The sequence below is a fragment of the Xyrauchen texanus genome, chromosome 3 (genome assembly GCF_025860055.1).
Source record: "Xyrauchen texanus isolate HMW12.3.18 chromosome 3, RBS_HiC_50CHRs, whole genome shotgun sequence".
Classification (NCBI taxonomy): Eukaryota; Metazoa; Chordata; class Actinopteri; order Cypriniformes; family Catostomidae; genus Xyrauchen; species Xyrauchen texanus.
Window position 1 is genome coordinate 17,273,766 of NC_068278.1, and position 19,030 is coordinate 17,292,795.

Below are 19,030 nucleotides of genomic sequence, written 5' to 3' on the forward strand. Positions count from 1 at the left end.
AGAGAGCCAGTGCTTTTTATCTAGCTGTAACACACAATAGACACACTGCACAGTGGGACAGTGGTCCTGAAACAGCCTTGTTTTCTTTTCAAGTACTCTGGCCTTTGTAGAAGTTTATTATTATTTCCACCAATGGATCACAATGAAACCATCTTTTCACCAGTGATCCATGGTTTAAAAGCACTGCTCAATTGGTTCCAAGAAAAGATGGATTCTATCTGAAAGCGACAGATGAGGTCATACACCATACATGGTATAAATGAGCGTTTCAGTTTGTGCATAAGCTCTGTTTCATATTTCAGTAATGGCCAGGGATTTTGCCATCTTAATGGTCTGATCAAGCACAGGTACCACCATGACCCCCACCCCCACTGTCAGTCCAGACTGGAGGTATGAGTAGAAGCAGACCAGGGGCTGGTGAGAGGACTGCTCTGGGGGTTGGGGTGGTGGCATATGGTTTTCATTACCATACATACCAGATTTTGGTCCAACACTTCCCAAAAGCCCTCCCTGAGTTTAGGCATGCAGAGAAAGTCCTTTGAAAACCAAAGAGTTCATGATCCAAAATGACTTCTTGTTTTAAATAAAATCCCACTTTTGTATATATATTTTTTCATTTAATCTCTTCATTAAAAAAAAACACAAAAAAACCCACAGTTATGTTTCACTTGTGCCAAAACAAGTTCCTTATGGTCCAAGTGAATGAAATGAGAATCCAGCCCATGACAATTACACAATTACATAGAAATTGCTTCTTTTATTTTCCAGCAAAATCAACCTCATAATCACATTAGTTTGTCATTCCTTTCTTTCTTTCTTTTCTTTCTTTCTTTCTTTCTTTCTTTCTTTCTTTCTTTCTTTCTTTGCCATTTAAATGGGGACAAGACCTATAATGATAATTATGATTACTACAGACTATACCGAGCCCAAACCCTGTTAACCCTAAACCAAACCTGTAAAATACTTTTTGTAACTTAAGGGTAAAAATAAATAAATAATAATAATAATATAATATAATATAATATATATATATATATATATATATATATATATATACATAATTTTTTTTTTTTCTCAAACGAGGCTGTCTCATCCATAGATTTGGATACAATTTTAAAATGAAAGGATAATATTATTGGGTATTATTATTTATTATATTATTAATATAATGATATTTTGTATTTATGAAAGCACATCATGAATTAGCACATCAGATTTTTGCATATTTAGATTTTGTTTCTGGGGACATATTTTTATTGTCCACAAACTATAGCTAAGTACAATAACACAGACATTGCTAAACACATGAAGGCATGCAGTTTTCTTTGAAAAGACACACAGAAACATGTATACTTTGGTGAGACTTCAGTATTGATGAATAGAATGGGATGATATATGTGCACCTCCCACACAGCCTAACCAATGTGCAGACTACTGTACAATCTCAATGCCCTGAACAGGTAGTCTGAACACTGGGAAAGCGGGGCAGGCATGACGCCTCACAGGGAGATGGGATGGGTCCAGCAGCACTGAGGAATGAACATGTACAAAACGTTTAGGACAACACATATACATACATATACATATACAAATACAACATTTAAATGAAATTTCTCACACACCCTCAAAGTGAAAATGTTACTAATGTCTGTGCTTGGTGGTGTCATAATGAACATACATAGAAGAAGAAATGAAAGGTAATTATTATGAGCTTGGTTTTCACAGAAGCTTCTTTTGCGCGGAAATAATGCAATATCACAGCATGTATTGCGCAATGTAAAAATTACACTTTTATCCAAACATTCAGTGTTAAATAGTCAAATAATTCATATTTTTTTCAGAGATACTGGCCAAGACACATTTATAGCTTTTTTTTTTTAACAATACTTTTACAGTATATAAATGCAACTCTTTTATTTCATGTGTCCATTAACAGTTCCTTCTGTGAAAAGAAATCAACCCACTAAAATTGAAAACTTAAACTTACTGTAATCGATGCTCTAAAATTTGAATTAAAATCGAAGTGAGGCCAAAGTAAAAACTGCAGTGATACGTTCATTACACTTTCGACCACTTTAAATTGTTTTGCAGATGATGGAAATCAAGTTGAAACTCTGAAAACTAATAAAATTGAGTAAATTTGATTTTTTTTTTAATAGATATTGTAAATAGTAAATGGATGGAAACAATACTGTTATTACAAAAGGATAAAAAAAAAGATTTTAGTATATCCAGTACATTGTCCCTCCTTAACTTTTAACTTTCAGATCTAGCTCACCCATATGCAAACAATAAATACTTCAAAGGGAAAAAAAGAAGAAAAAAAAAAGAAATACCTCAAAGTTCTCGCATCTGTGCCAATCTGATTTGGCATTAGTGATCAGACCATCCGATTGTCCTCCGAAAACCTCCATCCATCCATTCATTTCTCTGTCTCTCTTTTTCTCTGTCTCTGTTGGGCTGGACGTCCGAGTGTGTGAGATGCCAAAGAGTGGTGGGTGAGTGGGGGAGGTGGAGGAGAGGAGGACCCTTTTAAACCTCGAAGTGTTTGATGGTGGTAGAAGGCAAAGAATGTGGGTGGCAAGAAGCATTGGATTTCCTGGACCTTTCACCCCCGCTGACTCATAAATCCCTCTAAAAATCATCAGCAAAGTCTTTGAAAACAGAAAGTTTGCAAAAAGACAAGATTATAAGTGATGCAACATTTTGAATTGTATTGCAAGCCTGGTTTGTAACGCATGAGATATATTACAAATAATTATATTTTCGTACTCTCAAAAGTGGACTTTTCAGAATCGACGTGGCAGACTTTAGATTTTCCCCTGTTAGAGATGAAAAAAGGGAGAGGGAACGAAAGAGGTGGAGCTTTTTTTATTTTTTCCTCTGCCATTGGTTTATGCTACTTTTCTTGTTAAACAGGAAGTAAAAGGTCAGAGGTAAAAAAAAAAAAAATAGTAACACAGAGAAAGCTGGTACTAATGAAGACCTGTCAGACAACATTTTCTCTGTGATGTATTTCTGGCATCTGTGTGTGTTTATATACTGTATGTTTGTGTGTGTGTGTGTGAGTGATGGTGTGGGTGGTGGTGCTGACTGAGTTTCTTGGCATGGAAATGGAATTGTAATATCTCCAGATGTGCAGTCCTGTGGCCTGTACCTCTCTTTAAGCTTCTATTTCTTCTGAAGCTAACTTCCTCTCTGCATACTGGATAAAGGGCCCTTTATACTGGCTTACAGCCCCCTTAACAATTACACACACATATGCATGCTTTTAAACATGTATGCAGACAAGAGTTAAGGTGTTTTAGTGTCTGACGGGAAGTCTCGCTTAGTTCACATCAGGATTAAAGTTCAGTCCCACCGCAGAACATTCTTCTACAATGCAGGAGGGTTCTTATTAAAGACACTGACACAAAGATGACCTATAACCAGGATACATAAATCAACTTTACACCGTTTGATCTGTCCCTGGGTTCGGGGGCTCCCCTTACATTGGCTTGTGTGGACATTCATCTCTCATACTGACAGTTTAGATGGAGAAATGATTCCGTCACGAGACACAGTGAAAGAACTACTGGAGAAAGAACTATTGTAATGGCTCTCTGCTTGGTCAGCGGTTCTGAAGCCCTGTGGTTGAAAATGAATTAGAATTTATGAGGTTTTTAGAGGAATGTTATGGTGTCAATACAATTTAAGCTCCATAAATAGCATGTGTGGCATGCTGTTGATTACCACAGAAATGAATATGGACTCGTCCATCAGTTTGTAAGAACAAGCATAATTTGTGATTTTAGTTATGCTGTTACAATTGAAGTCTGAAATACACACTGTTTTGAAACTATAGCCACAAGACGTAAACATTATTCAAAATATCTTGAGAGTAGTGTTACACTTTGTAAAGGGTTCAATGGAAAGGAGGAGGCGAGAACCGGCTTTTCAACATAAATAATATTTTAATAATAAACTGAAGCACACAAACATAAACACACACATGACGGACATGTCCGTTAATGATCCTCTGCAGTCGACCTTTATCCCTCACGGAGACTTGATTAGCCTAATACGGGACCAGGTGTGTAGGATCACGACCCGACCTGGCCCCGCCCTCCGCCCTGCCACATTCCTCCCTCGTTCTCTCAGGCTGGGGAGCCCCCAGCATGACGTACACCCCCTCTCTTTCCCAAACTTGTATCCAATCAATCAACTCCCATCATGACCATGTAAAGTGAGTAAATCCTTAACACTTTAAGCTCGGATTGGGTCAGTAGTGAAACAAATAAATATCAACATATTAATATCTACAGTCTTGGCCATCACAAAATATGTATAGTTTTAAAGCTTAGAAGCTGTACTTTTCAATGCATGTAAGCATTTTGACAAAAACTGAACAAGTGCTCTGAAATTTGCAGACAAATCACAAGTTTTCCATTTTTATAATTTATTAATAATTGTGCACTGTACTTATTATTGTAAATGGTAAAAGCATCAAACTAATCAAATAGTCTTGTGCCATATGTCGTTGGAAATCTCTCAAAGAGTAGAATACAACCAACCCATTTGTTTTACTCACAGACAAAATAATTGTGAGCAATAGCGAAGTACATGTCTTTGACATACATATTACATGTAAACAGGTGTTACGTATAAGCAGCATTTTGCTTATATCTTCACATAAAAAAATAGAACATAAAATATCACATAACATTACTTAAAGAAGGTGATTATCTTTAAAACGAGCCCACACACAATGTATTCGGATGCATAGATCATTTGGTAATCCACCCAAAGCACAATGTGTACACAGTACATAATGTGCAATCTGGCTAAAAACACGTTTGCTTTCTTGGATCAAAAGACTTCCTTGGAAATTATGTAGTATGTTGTCCAGCATCATGGAATGCTAAACCAATCGTATTAGGCTTCAGATTGCTGCAACCAGAGGTGGAAGTCATCCAAATATGGGCAGAGAGGATCGTTCACTCTAATTACATATGGCCACCAGGAGATGGTACCAAGTACATGACATAGACTCGATGATGGCTCAAATGACACAGAATGGAACTGAATGATATTTCGTTACTCATTTCTACATGAGTTGTATTTGCATGTGTAATTATTTATTATGTACAATTATTGGGTTTTATTTGTTTGGAAAGGCTTTTGGACACTTGGAGACTTTTTTGATAACTAGTATAAATTATTTTTGTAATGCTATAACTTTTGATTTTTTTGTTGTATCAACAAAATTGTTTTGTTTTATTTTGGAGCTTCTTTATTTACACCCTATATGTCAAATCAGGAAAATAAAAAAAAAGTTACTTTTTGGCTTAAGTATTTTTGTGTTTTTTTTAGACTGAGCTTAGACAGTCTCATCATTTAACATAATCAATATCATTAAAAAATGTAAAAGGTTTCTTTAAAATGGTAAAAAATGTATCTTTAAAAAACACCTACAGAGCTTAAAGGGATATAGAGACTGTCCACATAGATATAAATTGACCCACAGGAATTATTTCACAGGAGACTTAAACTTGTATTGAACTCAGAACATTGCTTTAACTTTTTGTATTTTTATAATTGTGTGTGTATATATATATATATATATATATATATATATATATATATATATATATATATATATATATATTAGTATATACAATTTATATTTGTGGTAATGACTCAAGTGTTTTCAATCAAAAAGATTTCACTTTGTGTCATTTCGACTCATTTTCATTTAATATTTGTGGTAATACTTATACAAAATGTTTGCTCTTTAAATGAATCATAGCCAAAAAGCCACAGTCTTGGTACAGTCATCTTTATAACATGAGGTTTGGTGCAAATCTGACAAAAATGTCTAATGATCACTCACTAAGAAAGCAAATACAGCAGCTCTGTTCCTGATCTTTCCAGACACAGCTTGTGCGATTTTATTATACTGTGCTTTTAACATTTTTGTTTTCCCAAACTTGGGAGTCACTCTGAAGTCTGTTATTATTGGATATCGTGTAGTGAAGGAAAATTATAACAAATTACAGGATGAATTATTGAACCAAAGAATTTGAATACTGAATACGAAATCAAGAAAGGAGGTTTATATATATATCCATTGTAAAAAAAACTTTTCACTTTATAATGTATTGTTAATCACTGTAGTAATTACAGAAGGGCACATGATGACATGAAGTTTACCAATAGTGGCTCTTCCAGGAGCAATGACCAATGACCAATAAACCTGTAGAGATATGTGCTCAGTGTCTCAGCGAGTATTGACGCTGACTACCACCCCTGGAGTCACAAGTTTGAATCCAGGGCGTGCTGAGTGACTCCAGCTAGGTCTCCTAAGCAACCAAATTGGCCTGATTGCTAGGGAGGGTAGAGTCACATTTGTTAACCTCTTCGTGGTCACGATTAGTGGTTCTCGCATGGATCACGGAGAACATCATGAGCCTCCACATGTTGTGAGTCTCTGCGGGGTCATGCACAGCGAGCCACGTGATAAGATGTGTGGATTGACAGTCTCAGAAGCGAAAGCAACTGAGACTTGTCCTCCACCACCTGGATTGATGTGAGTAACCGCACCACCACGAGGACCTACTAAGTAGTGGGTATTGGGCATTCCAAACTGGAATAAAAGGGAATAAAAATAATAAAAATAAAAAATAAGAAGAAACATAACTGTTACCATAAAATATAATGAAATGTAATGGGTCACAGTTTTTACCGTAACTCTAACAATAAACAGTAAAATGAACTCTCTTGTTAAATATAATATACATTTTAACTGGACAATCATACTTTTTACATCTAAAAAATTTAATATATAAATATACTTAAATATATATAGTTTCTAAATTAAGTATATTTTATGGTAAGTACTCGTTAACCAATAAAAATTGTTTTACTGTAGCATTATTACAGTTTTATCTTTAAAATGAAGAAATGTTTTACTGTGTGTATATACAGTATATACACTGCCGGCCAAAGGTTTGGAATAATGTACAGATTTTGCTGTTTCGGAATGAAATTGGTACTTGAATTCACCAAAGCGGAATTCAACCGACCACAATGTATAGTCATCTCATTACTGATGTAAAAAAACTTGTAAAATCAATACAGGCCCCATTTTCAGCAAACATCACTCCAACACCTAAATTGCTAATTTGGTACTAGAAAATCACTTGCCATTATATCAAACACAGTTGAAAGCTGTTTGGTTTATTAAATGAAGCATAACATTGTCTTTGTTTTTGAGTTGCCACTGTATGCAATAGACTGGCATGTCTTAAGGTCAATATTCGGTCAAAAATGGCAAAAAAAGAAACAGCTCCCTCTAGAAACTCGTCAGTCAATCATTGTTTTGAGGAATGAAGGCTATACAATGCTTGAAATTGACAAAAACTGAAGATTTCATACAAAGGTGAACATTACAGTCTTCAAAGACAAAGGACAACTGACTCTAACAAGGACAGAAAGAGATGTGGAAGGCCAGATGGACAACTAAAAAAGAGGATAAATACTTCAAAGTCTCTAGTTTGAGAAATAGATGGCTCACATGTCCTCAGCTGACAGCTTCATTGAAGTGTACATGCTCAACACCAGTTTCATGTACAACAGTAAAGAGAAGACTCAGGGGTGCAGGCCTAATGAGAAGAATTGCAAAGGAAAAGGCACTTTTGAAACAGAAAAACAAAAAGAAATGGTTAGAGTGGGCAAAGAAACACAGACATTGGACAAAAGATAATTGGAAATGGATATGGATCTTAACCCCATTGAGCTTTTGTGGGATCAACTAGATTGTAAGGTGCATGAGAAGTGCCCGACAAGACAGACACATCTATGGTAAGTGCTACAGGAAGTGTGGGATGAAATATCACCAGAGTATCTGGACAAACTGACAGCTAGAATGCTAAAGATCTCTAAAAATCCATTGCTGCACGTGAAGGATTTTTTGATGAGAACTCTTTTAAGTAGTTTAAGAAGTTCTGAACATTATATATATATATATATATATATATATATATATATATATATATATATATATATATATATATATATATATATACATTGGTGATTTCACCACTTATTTGACGGAAGATTGTAAATCATGAATGGAGAGAGAGAGAGTGAATTAGATGGGAAAATGACACAGGCTTGACTCAAACTTGCATCTTCCACATAAGCACCCTGGCTATCGAATTCTTAAATATAGTAAATAAGTCTTATGAATGGCAGGGCAAAATTAAATCAAAATAAATTAATGAATAAAACTTGAAATTCATTATAGGTTTTATTCATATATGTTTGTTAAAAATTACTCAATTTGGTTTGATGAAAGAAATTCATGAAATTTAAATGCATAAATCTTTAAAATGGTCTGAAATAGATAGAAGATAAAATTCCATTAATTTACAAAAGATGGAAAAATCTGTGTTGTATGTTTTGAAGTATTTCCTATTACATGACACACAACTGCTGCTATTGAGGCCCTATGGCAAAATACAATTTCAAATCCAATGCAGAATAAGATCACACACACAATGCCATGGTGGAACTGACAAAAAATCTGTCTTACCTTCTAGTTGTAAATAGTCGTCGATGGAGATTGTGATCCGGTTGATCAAGTAACTTCAGTGCAAACCTCCTCTCATGTGCCACTTAGGCAATGCCAGAGTTAGGAACTTAAGAACTTGTAGGCAAGCCTAATGAAATTTAAAGTTTTTGTGTCCGTTCATGCTCTTTTAAATTGTTTTCCTATGTAAACATGCGCTAGTGCCACGGTTTTCAAACTGGAAGGCGCGCCTCCCCAGTGGGGTGCCAGAGCTTGTCAGGGGAGGTTGTTGAGATTAATGATAAGTTCACCAAGTAAAATCAAACGATACATAAATACAATAAAAATGTATTGTTAAAATAAATTAAAATTAATACTACTACTCTCTCCACACCCCACACCACCCGAAGAGCCCTGCAAAAACTCTAAATAATTGCCACATTTCCCAACAATCAAATCTAAGTTACCCCTCTTCCAAATGACACCTCTTCAAAAGCCGCCACCCTCTCCATATCGTGCACCACTCCTGAAATTGGGGCACACCAGCTGACCTCCAACCGGAACGAGATGCTGTGCTGAAAGCACTTTGGGAACAACTTCATGTGTGTGACCAGCTGTGAATATGTGTGTGTAACACGTCAATGAACATTGACCAAAATGTATAGCCTCTGCCAGTGTAATCATTGGATGCACCTGGGGCTGGGCTATAAATAGATGCGTAACCAGTGCGTCATCAGGTATTTTGTCTGAAGAGCAGTCCTGAGGCATCCCAGTGCGGCAGGGAAGCGCAGCATCTCGTTCCGCTTTAATCAGGGAACAAGGGTTACATTCAAGTAACCTGTGACGTTCCCTTTACAAAAAGCTACACTTCTGATGCTGTGCTGAAAGTGCTTTGGGAGCGTGAATACCCACGACGCCGCACTGGGGCTGTCCGGACCCCCTACGGTTGTGTAGTGTGCTCACAAGAGCGTGAGATGTCTCAGACCTGAGCTTGAGATGTCGAATCAAGGACAGAAGAGCCCGGAGTGGCATGAACATCTAAACTATAAAATCTAATGAAGGTGTGCGGAGAGGACCAACCTGCCGCATCACAAACATGTTGCAGAGGGACACCTCTAGCCAAGGCTTTGGAGGAGCCGACACCTCTGGTAGAGGGAGCCCTGATACCTACTGATACCTCGTAGGCAAGGGCAATAGCCTCCCTCATCCAATGCGACATAGTCTGCTTGGTGGCGGCCACCCCCCTGTTGCGGCCCCCATGGCAAAGAATTGTTGCCCTGACTTACACCACTGGCTAGTGCGGTGGACATAAGTCTGAAGGGCATAGACCTGTCAAAGTCTGTGAAGCCTTTCCTGCTCCGCCGTTCTAAACATTTTAAGGTCAAGAAAGGCACCTCAGGCAGGTAGTCAGGATGAGGGTGCAAAATTGCTTTGGTCATTCCTGGGGCAAACTCTAAACAGGCTGGCAAAACAGACAGAGCCTGTAGGTCCCCAATTCTCTTTAGAGAAGTAATCGCCATAAGAAACCATCTTGAGAGTCAGAAGTCTGCCAGAAGCTCACTCTAGATGTTACAAGGGGGTCTCAACCAGACCCTCAAGGACTATTGCTAAGTCTCATGAAGAGGTCCTGATCCTAGCAGGAGGCCACAGTTGCATGGCTCCATGAATGAAGCGAGCGAGTAGAGGATGCCTCCCAAAGGGCACCCCGTCAATCAAGGCGTGGCAAGCCAAAATGGCGGCCACATAGACCCTGAGAGTAGCGGGGCATATGCGTGCTGACAGTTTTCCCCTGCAGAAAGTCCAGAACTGAAGCAATCTGGCAGTTAACTGGATCTGCATTATGTGCACTGCACCATCTTTCAAAGACACCCCATTTATTGGCGTAACTCCTAGTAAAGGGAAACACATACAGGCGCATTCTGGGCAATGGAGACATTATCTCCGAGAACCATACCCTGTTCGGCCAGCGCGGTGCACCCTTGCTGGCGAACTCTGGCCAAGACTCCCAGGAGCAGACAAACCAGGGGAATACACATACAGACGCATTCTGGGCCATGCATGTGCCATCGCGTCCAGACCCAGGGGGGCTGGGTGACTCAGAGAGAACTAGAGGAGATATTGCGCTGTTAGTCGAGGCGAAGAGGTCCACTTCTGCCCTGAAAAATCACACCCAGATTTGTTCCACTACCTTGGGGTGGAGTTTCCACTCCCCCATCGGTATTTCCTGTCTGGACAGTAAATCTGCTCCCACATTTAGGCATCCAGGGATTTAAGCTGCCCTGAGTGACAGGAGCTTGCCCTGGGCCCCAAAGATAGGGCTAGGCCGAAAGGAAGAACCCGATACTGGGAGGCTTCGCCCCCAAATGCGAACCTCAGGAACTTACTGTGCTGTGGCAGAATTTCTATATGAAGATATGCGGACCAAGAGATTGATCGTGACCAGCCAAACGTGATGTTGGGCTTGTGACACGATCGTCTTGATAGTTAGCATCTTGGACTTGAACACCCTAACTGAGCAGGTCGGATGCAACCCCCCCACCCTTCTTGGGAACCAGGAAGTATCTGTTGTAATAACCTGACTCCTTCTGTGGAAGGGGAATACGTTCTATGGCCCCTAGACTGATAAGATTCTGCAGTTCTTTCCACAGTGTGCAGAGCAGTACCAGCCTGACCCGCTGCTTGATAAGCCTTCCCCACTAAGATGGAGGTAGTTCTGCAAGGCTTTGTGGGGAGAGAGGGTTTTTTAAGTGATGATGCCGAACCCGGCGAGAGATAACCCACAAGTGTCTCTTCAACCGGCGGCATCATCGAATACCCCCATGTCTCAGCACCCACAATAGTTGAATATATCGACGCCGAGGGTACGTGGACACGGGAAGTATAAGGCTTCCCCTATGAGCGAGAGAGCTCATCATGGAGGTTATTAAAGAAGGGAAGGGACTGATAAGGCGTTCCGTTCCTCTGGTCACCAGAAAGAAATCTATCCTCCAACTTGGAGCGTTTGGGGGTCTCTTGTTGGCGTGGCCAATATAAGTGAAGCCTGGCCACCGCACGAGTAACCATGTAGAGTAATTCCTCCGCTGATTTGTTAGCATGGACGGATCGCTATGCTCGCACCCGCCCCGCCCCAATGCAAGAGCAGCATGCTCTTCCCCCAAACAGACGAAGCAAATCTGATGCGTGTCCCTCTCAGCCATAGAGCGGAGACAGGGGAACACATCGTTTGATCTGACTTTCAGTCATTATCTCTCTTTTCTCTTTTTTTTTTAATTATATTTGTTTATTATGAATATAATGTACAGCAGCAATATTAATTGTTTTATTGCCCATTTTTTATTTCTATATTTTTATATCACAATATGCATCGCTTGCTAACATCTACATTAACTGCTTTTATTCATGTAAAAAACATTTTATCTGACTAAATAAACCTGACAAATTAGGTGACCTCAACAGAAGTCATTTTTAAATCAGGTAGAAACAGATCCTTGTGGTAACAATTGGAGGTTACCACTTTTTTTCAGTGTAGTATGGGTTTTTCAGTGGCCAATGCTGATACAGATAACTAGACAACAGGATGGATTGAGGATTTAAACACATATACGCTGTGATTAAGCAAATGTTTTGACAAAATATTTGCTCAATTCATTTAAAATATTTGAAGAAAAAAAAGAAGAAATTGTGCATTATCCCATGCCAAAGCTGTTTGTTGATTTATTAGCTGGTAATCTCAAAATGGCCAAATATTGGCTGATTTATTGGCCTAGCTGATATATTAGTCCATCACTACTTCTTTCTTCACAGATTTGTTTTCTTTTATGTAAAATCAAATATGCCATCTACACTAACTAAGGTCCATATGGGTTGTGAAAAAAAGAGGAGGACTCATTCCCATCATTAGCAGAAACAGAATTGTTAAGTTTGTCTTGTAGCTTATAATAGATCAGCACTACACAGAATCTTGCATTGATGCTGTAGTGCATTCCTCTGGTTGTTTGCAAGTAGGTTACTCTTCAGCTGTATGCAAGCATCACACTTTTAACATGCAAAATATTTCATCTTCACTGCCTCTTCTCCTCCTACTCACTTTATTCTGTGATCTCTCCTGTTCTATAGCTTTTAAATCCTGTATACATTTTAAAAGGGATAAGCATAAATCAGAATGATGAATCATTTCTCTTTCTGTCCCCTGCAGAAAAATGAAGAAACATACTATAATAGAGCATAGTTTATTTAATTCAGTTTCTACTACAGATTTCCATCTGCTGCTTCTCTGATGCTGATTAATTGAGTGAGTCATAAATGATGATGCTAAGTGTGCCACTGCAGCCTTCCAGTGTGAAATCAATACTCAGCATCACAAGTTATTTTTAACACTTTAGTATGAAAGCTGATTAGACCAAAGCATAACTTAAACAGCACCATTTAATCCCTCTGAATTTGACTTGAGTTCATACACACAAACACATGATACAAGTATAAAGAGTGCTAAGTCTGGTTATAACAATAATGCATTACATAATGTTCACAATAATTTTGCTGTATATACTTTACACAATAAGCAAACTCTCTGTATACATACAAATCCTTGATGACCAGTGTGACAAAATTAATATCAACTATGATTTTTAACATCTCTTTCTGGACACATTATTTGAATAGACCACCAAGACTTTTCTACACACATGCATTTTCTTTTTTTAAATGCAAAAATAAATAAAGAAATAATAATTTTTTGTTCCAAGATAATAACAGTTCCCCTTCTGTCGCTCTCTCCACGTTGTGTCAGATAAGCGACACTAGGGGTCTCTCTTGAGCGCCGATATTCACCTCTGGACTATGAAAAAAGGCCAATGAGAGTTGGCAACCAGTATTTGCATGTCCCGCCCCCGGACATACGGGTATTTAAGCGGTGCAAATACGGGAGTTCATTCAGAAAATTTCTTCGGAGCTGATGGTCGTGCATGAACTCTGCTGCGAGTTACACACCAAGTTCCTGGTTAATCCTCTGATGCTCTGCATGCTGTTGGATCTGACGGCGCATAACAGCGGCTTTCTCCTTCGTGCACGGCTGTGCATTCTTGCCCCTGGGTGCTTCGACAGCGCAGACAACTCGAAAGAGTTATTCTAAAAGAGTAATTTCGCTCTAAAGAGCAAAACACAGCGGCGTTGAACGTCCTTCTCAGGACGCGTCTTTTTAAAGACGATATTTCCGCCCCTGTGTAGTTTCTGGATGTGGTTGATGTCTCCCCGCCTCTGACGGTCATAAAAACTGCCTTGCATTCCTGGGTTGCGCCACTTCAGCCGCCCCCGCACCTCGCCTCCTTCCCACGGGATTGAGGCAGGCGCCGCGGGCGATGAAAACGATCTGGGGTCAATGACGGGCTCCGTTTCGCCGGGTGAACCCCCTCGAAACCCCCCGCCTCCCCGGCACACTTGCTTGTTTCTGTCCGAGCTCGGGATGAGCATTCTCTCCAATGGGTTATGTTTTCAGTGTGAGAACATAGCCGCGGCAGCATTGCGATCTCTGCTTTCTCTTGTAGTGAGAGAGAGCCATCTCAGCCGCCCCCCGCGCCTCACCTCCTTCCTACGGGATTGAGGCAGGCGCCGCGGGAGATGGAGAACGATCTGGGGAGAATAACGGGACGCTTTCGCCGGGTAAATCCCCCCGAAAACCTCCCGCCTCCCCGGCACGCTTGCCTGCTTCCCTCGAGCTCGGGATTAGTGCGGTCCGCTTAACGGCCTACCGTCCGGTCCCTCGAGCTCCCCAGCATTGGATGATGACATCACCGCTGCAATAGGAGAGCGTAACAGTGGCGTCGGATGCGGATAACTCGCCTGGGCCGCCACCTTCGGGTCTCCGCCCAGTCTGAGCCTGACGCAAGAAGGTCCGCTATGCTTCCCCGGGCTTAATTGGTTCCGCGGGCATATGTGCCGCTCACAGCCGCGCCCCCCCTGGATTCCTTCCCGGACGTGCATGACGAGCTGAGCAAGCCCAGCTTCCTCACTCCTCTGCTCTCGCTGCCGGGTGCGCGGAGCAAGGTAAGTGCTTTGAGTTTATTCTCCGCAGGCCGGTGGAACCGAGGCCTGCTGCGCTGGCACATCAACTGCCTAGAGCTGCTGGCTGTTTGTCTGGCCCTGCAGAAGTTTCTCCCGTTAACTCGGAACAAACACGTCCTAGTCAGGACAGACAGCACCACGGTCGTAGCCTACATAAACCGCCAAGGCGGAGTACGCTCCCCCCACATGTCACAGCTCGCCCGTGGTCTCCTCCTTTGGAGTCAGCAGCGACTGGAGTCACTGCGCCACTCACATCCCCGGCAACCTCAATGTGATAGCAGACGCGCTGTCAAGACAAAGCTTGCCTGGCGGGGAGTGGAGGCTCCACCCCCAGTCGGTCCAGCTGATTTGGGACCGGTTCGGTAAGGCTCAGGTAGACCTGTTTGCCTCCCAAGAAACCTCCCACTGCCCGCTCTGGTATGCCCGGACAGAGGCTCCCCTCGGGGCAGATGCGCTGGCACACAGCTGGCCCACGGGGCTGCGCAAGTACGCATTTCCCCCAGTGAGCCTTCTTGTACAGGTGCTATGCAAGGTCAGGGAGGACGATGAGCAAGTCACTCTGGTAGCCTCCTACTAGGCCTACCCGGACTTGGTTTTCGGACCTCACACTCCTCACGACAGCCCCTCCCTGGCGAATTCCCCTGATGAAGGACCTTCTTTCTCAGGGACGGGGCACGCTCTGGCACCCCCACCCAGACCTCTGGAACCTCAACGTCTGGCCCCTGGACGGGATGCAGAAGATCTTGCCGGTCTACCATCTACCGTCGTAGATACAATCAGCCAAGCCAGAGCCCCCTCTACCAGGCATCTTTATGCCCTAAAGTGGCGTCTGTTCGCGGACTGGTGTTCTTCCCGAGCCGAAGACCCGCAGAAGTGCGCCGTTAGGTCAGTGCTCGTGTTTCTTCAGGAGAGGCTGGAGAGGAGGCTGTCCCCCTCCACCCTCAAGGTGTATGTCGCCGCTATCGCGGCCCACCATGACACGGTAGACGGAAAGTCTCTTGGTAAGCACGACTTAATCGTCAGGTTCCTAAAAGGTGCCCGGAGGATAGCTCCCTCCCGGCCTAACCTGTTCCCCTCCTGGGATCTCTCGGTTGTTCTTACGGGACACCAGAGACCCCCCTTCGAGCTGCTTGACTCAGTTGGACTCAGGGCCCTCTCTCTCAAGACCGCCCTGCTGATCACGCTCGCTTCCATCAAGAGGGTCGGGGACCTGCATGCGTTCACTGTTAGCGACGCTTGCCTGGAGTACGGTCCGGCAGACACTTTCGTGATCCTAAGACCGCGACCGGGCTATGTGCCCAAGGTTCCTACCACACCCTTCAGGGATCAGGTAGTGAACCTGCAAGCGCTGCCCCGGGAGGAGGCAGATCCAGCCCTTTCACTGCTGTGTCCAGTACGTGCCTTACGTATCTACCTGGACCGCACACAGAGCACTAGACGCTCTGAGCAGCTCTTCGTCTGCTTTGGGGGACAGCAGAAAGGGAATGCTGTCTCCAAGCAGAGACTCGCCCACTGGGTTGTCGACGCCATTTCCCTGGCTTATCACACCCAGGCCGTGCCCCCCCTTTGCGGGTCCGAGCCCACTCCACCAGGAGTGTTGCGTCCTCATGGGCACTGGCTAGGGGCACTGCCCTAGCAGACATTTGTAGAGCAGCGGGCTGGGCAACACCTAACACTTTCGCGAGATTCTACAATCTCTGAGTTGGGTCAGTATCGTCCCGTGTTCTGTCAGGTACCGAGCCCGTAGAACTCGGTGGCTCGCTCACGATCTGACCGGGTGAATCGCTTGCACCTAGCGCCCTTCCCCCTAACCAGGGGAAACAGTGCGCCTTCATTCCCAGGAGATCTCAGGTTTGGGACACTGGTTGATTCCTCCCTAGCCCTCGTGGGTCGCAGTTCAGCGGAGGAACTCGCTGACCCAAGCCACTGCGGGTACCGCAAGCTACCCTGCACTGGTGTAGGTGCTCCACAGGTAAGGCCTCCTTCGGACTCCCCTGTGTGTAACGCCACGGTTCTGTCCCCTCTGGCGAGCGGACTCCCGTGCTTCCCTTAGGCAGTCACGGCTGCCTCGGTTGCCGTGCTGTATGTTCCCCCCTCTATAGGCTGGATCCACCACCGCACCGACTTTTCCACATAGGCCCTAAGTCAGGCCTCTGATGGTTTTGCCACTTAAACTTGCCTCCCCTCTCGGGTAGGCGTGGCCTCTGCAGGGTCTTCTCTGCCCTGAATAAGGGCTAAGACCCCCTTCCCTCAATGCGTGTAAGGGCCCCGTCATAAGTTGCTCTATGCGAGAAACATAGTGAGAAAAGAGGCCCGGCCAGGCTTGGCCCGTTCCCAGGTTGCAGCCAGCACCTTGTTCCCCCTTCCGGGATAACGATAAGGAATCCTGATGGCTTAAATGGGGCATTGGGGAAGGGTACGTGCAGCCTGATACAGTTGGTCGTCCTGCACGTAAGAATACCTGCTCGCTCCTGTATCAGCAGATCACGTACACGGCTCAGCGCGTGGCGCTTTTATAAGTGGACCCCTAGTGTCGCTTCTCTGACACAACGTGGAGAGAGCGACAGAAGGGGAACGTCTAGGTTACGTTTGTAACCTCCGTTCCCCGATGTAGGGAACGAGACGTTGTGTCTCCCCTGCCACGTCGCTGAGCCGAGCCCCTGTTGTGGCTGGACCATTTCCGGCTCCTCAGAAAAATCCTGAATGAACTCCCGTATTTGCGCCGCTTAAATACCCGTATGTCCGGGGGCGGGACATGCAAATACTGGTTGCCAACTCTCATTGGCCTTTTTTCATAGTCCAGAGGTGAATATCGGCGCTCAAGAGAGACCCCTAGTGTCGCTTCTCTGACACAACGTCTCGTTCCCTCCATTGGTGAACGGAGGTTACATACGTAGACTCTTTCTTCTGCTGAACACAAATAAAGATTTTTTGAAGAATATCTCAGCTCTGTAGGTCTTTACAATGCACGTGAATGGTGACCATAACTTTCAAGCTCCAAAAATCACATTTTGGCAGCATAAAATGAATCCATACAACTCCAGTGGTTAAATCTATATCTTCAGAAGTGAAGATCGATATTTAAGTTTTTTTTAACCATAAATCTACACTTAACCAAAAAAGTGGAGATTTATAGTAAAAATTATACAAACTTTTATCTTTTTCTAACCAGAGTGATTGCATTTCTTCAGAAAACATATTAAATCACTGGAGTCATATGGATTACTTTTACTTTGACTGTCTGTGCTTTTTGGTGCTTTGAAGTGCTGATCACCATTCACTTGCATTGTATGGACCTTCAGAGCTGAGATATTCACATAAAAATCTTTGTGTTCTGCAGAAGAAAGACACATCTGGGATGGCATGAGGGTGAGTCAATGATGAGAGAATTTAAATTTTTGTGTGAACTATACCTTTAATATTCCATTCCAAACATCATTTAAGCAGTTTTTTTGTTTTGTTTGTTTCACTGCTATTGCTATATGCATTTACTGCAAATTACAGTAATTAAATGGAAGATAAATCATTTTAGCGAGTAGATGGTTTTCTTTTTGATAGTACTGCAATATAAGGCCTGGTCTCTTTTGCTCTTTGTTCCTTTTTAAATTGTTTTTGTTGCCACCTGCAGGAGAAAGAGAAGAAGTACATGCTGCCCTTGGACAACCTGAAGCTCAGAGACATTGAAAAGAGCTTTATGTCCAGCAAGCACGTGTTTGCCCTCTTTAACACTGAACAAAGGTTAGAGAAAGAACATATTACTCTTAAAAAATAATGGTAAGCAAGTATAGAACGCCTAATGTATTACTCTGAAAATATTGTGCTAATTTTTATTTAGTAAGAACAGCATAGCATGAAATAATGACTATTTTAGTTCATATACACTGTTGAACTGTTGTCTCTCAGAAATGTGTATAAAGACTACAGGCAGCTGGAGTTGGCTAGCGACACTCAGGAGGAGGTGGACAGCTGGAAAGCGTCTTTCCTACGTGCAGGTGTCTACCCAGAGCGCATCATTGTACGTGCATACTATCATTGATCAACTCTCATTACTCACTAAAATATAACAACTGTCACATGCATATGAATTTTAACAAAGCCATGTTAACAAACTACATCAATTTGCCAAGATTTATATATTCTATTAATACTGAACCCTTTCTTTGCTGGTCCATGCCTAAATCTGTAGGATAAAGAGAAGGTAAGTTGAAAACTGTCTCAAAATTCAGTCATATGGAAACTTATTTCTCTGTGGAAATCTATATGTGTTGCATTTCACAGAACTTTCATACGATAATGAAAACATTACCACTCCCACCAGTGATCAATGCCTATAGAACAATGTAACAGGACGGAGGGCGGGGATGTGATTATACACACCTGGTCCCTTATCAGGCTAATTAAGCCTCCGAGAGGGATAAA

At 42.4% G+C, this 19,030-nt stretch overlaps 1 protein-coding gene across 3 annotated transcripts in view; it reads left to right on the forward strand.

Annotated features, from left to right (window-relative positions):
* Window positions 1-19,030, forward strand: part of dnm1b (dynamin 1b) — a 74,745-nt gene that overhangs the window by 43,904 nt on the left and 11,811 nt on the right. For all 3 annotated transcript variants that reach the window (XM_052106125.1, XM_052106120.1, XM_052106133.1), the window contains exons 16-18: window positions 18,240-18,349; window positions 18,515-18,626; window positions 18,798-18,809. In XM_052106125.1, coding sequence (XP_051962085.1) covers window positions 18,240-18,349; window positions 18,515-18,626; window positions 18,798-18,809 — 234 coding nt within the window. The remainder of the gene's footprint in view (window positions 1-18,239; window positions 18,350-18,514; window positions 18,627-18,797; window positions 18,810-19,030) is intronic.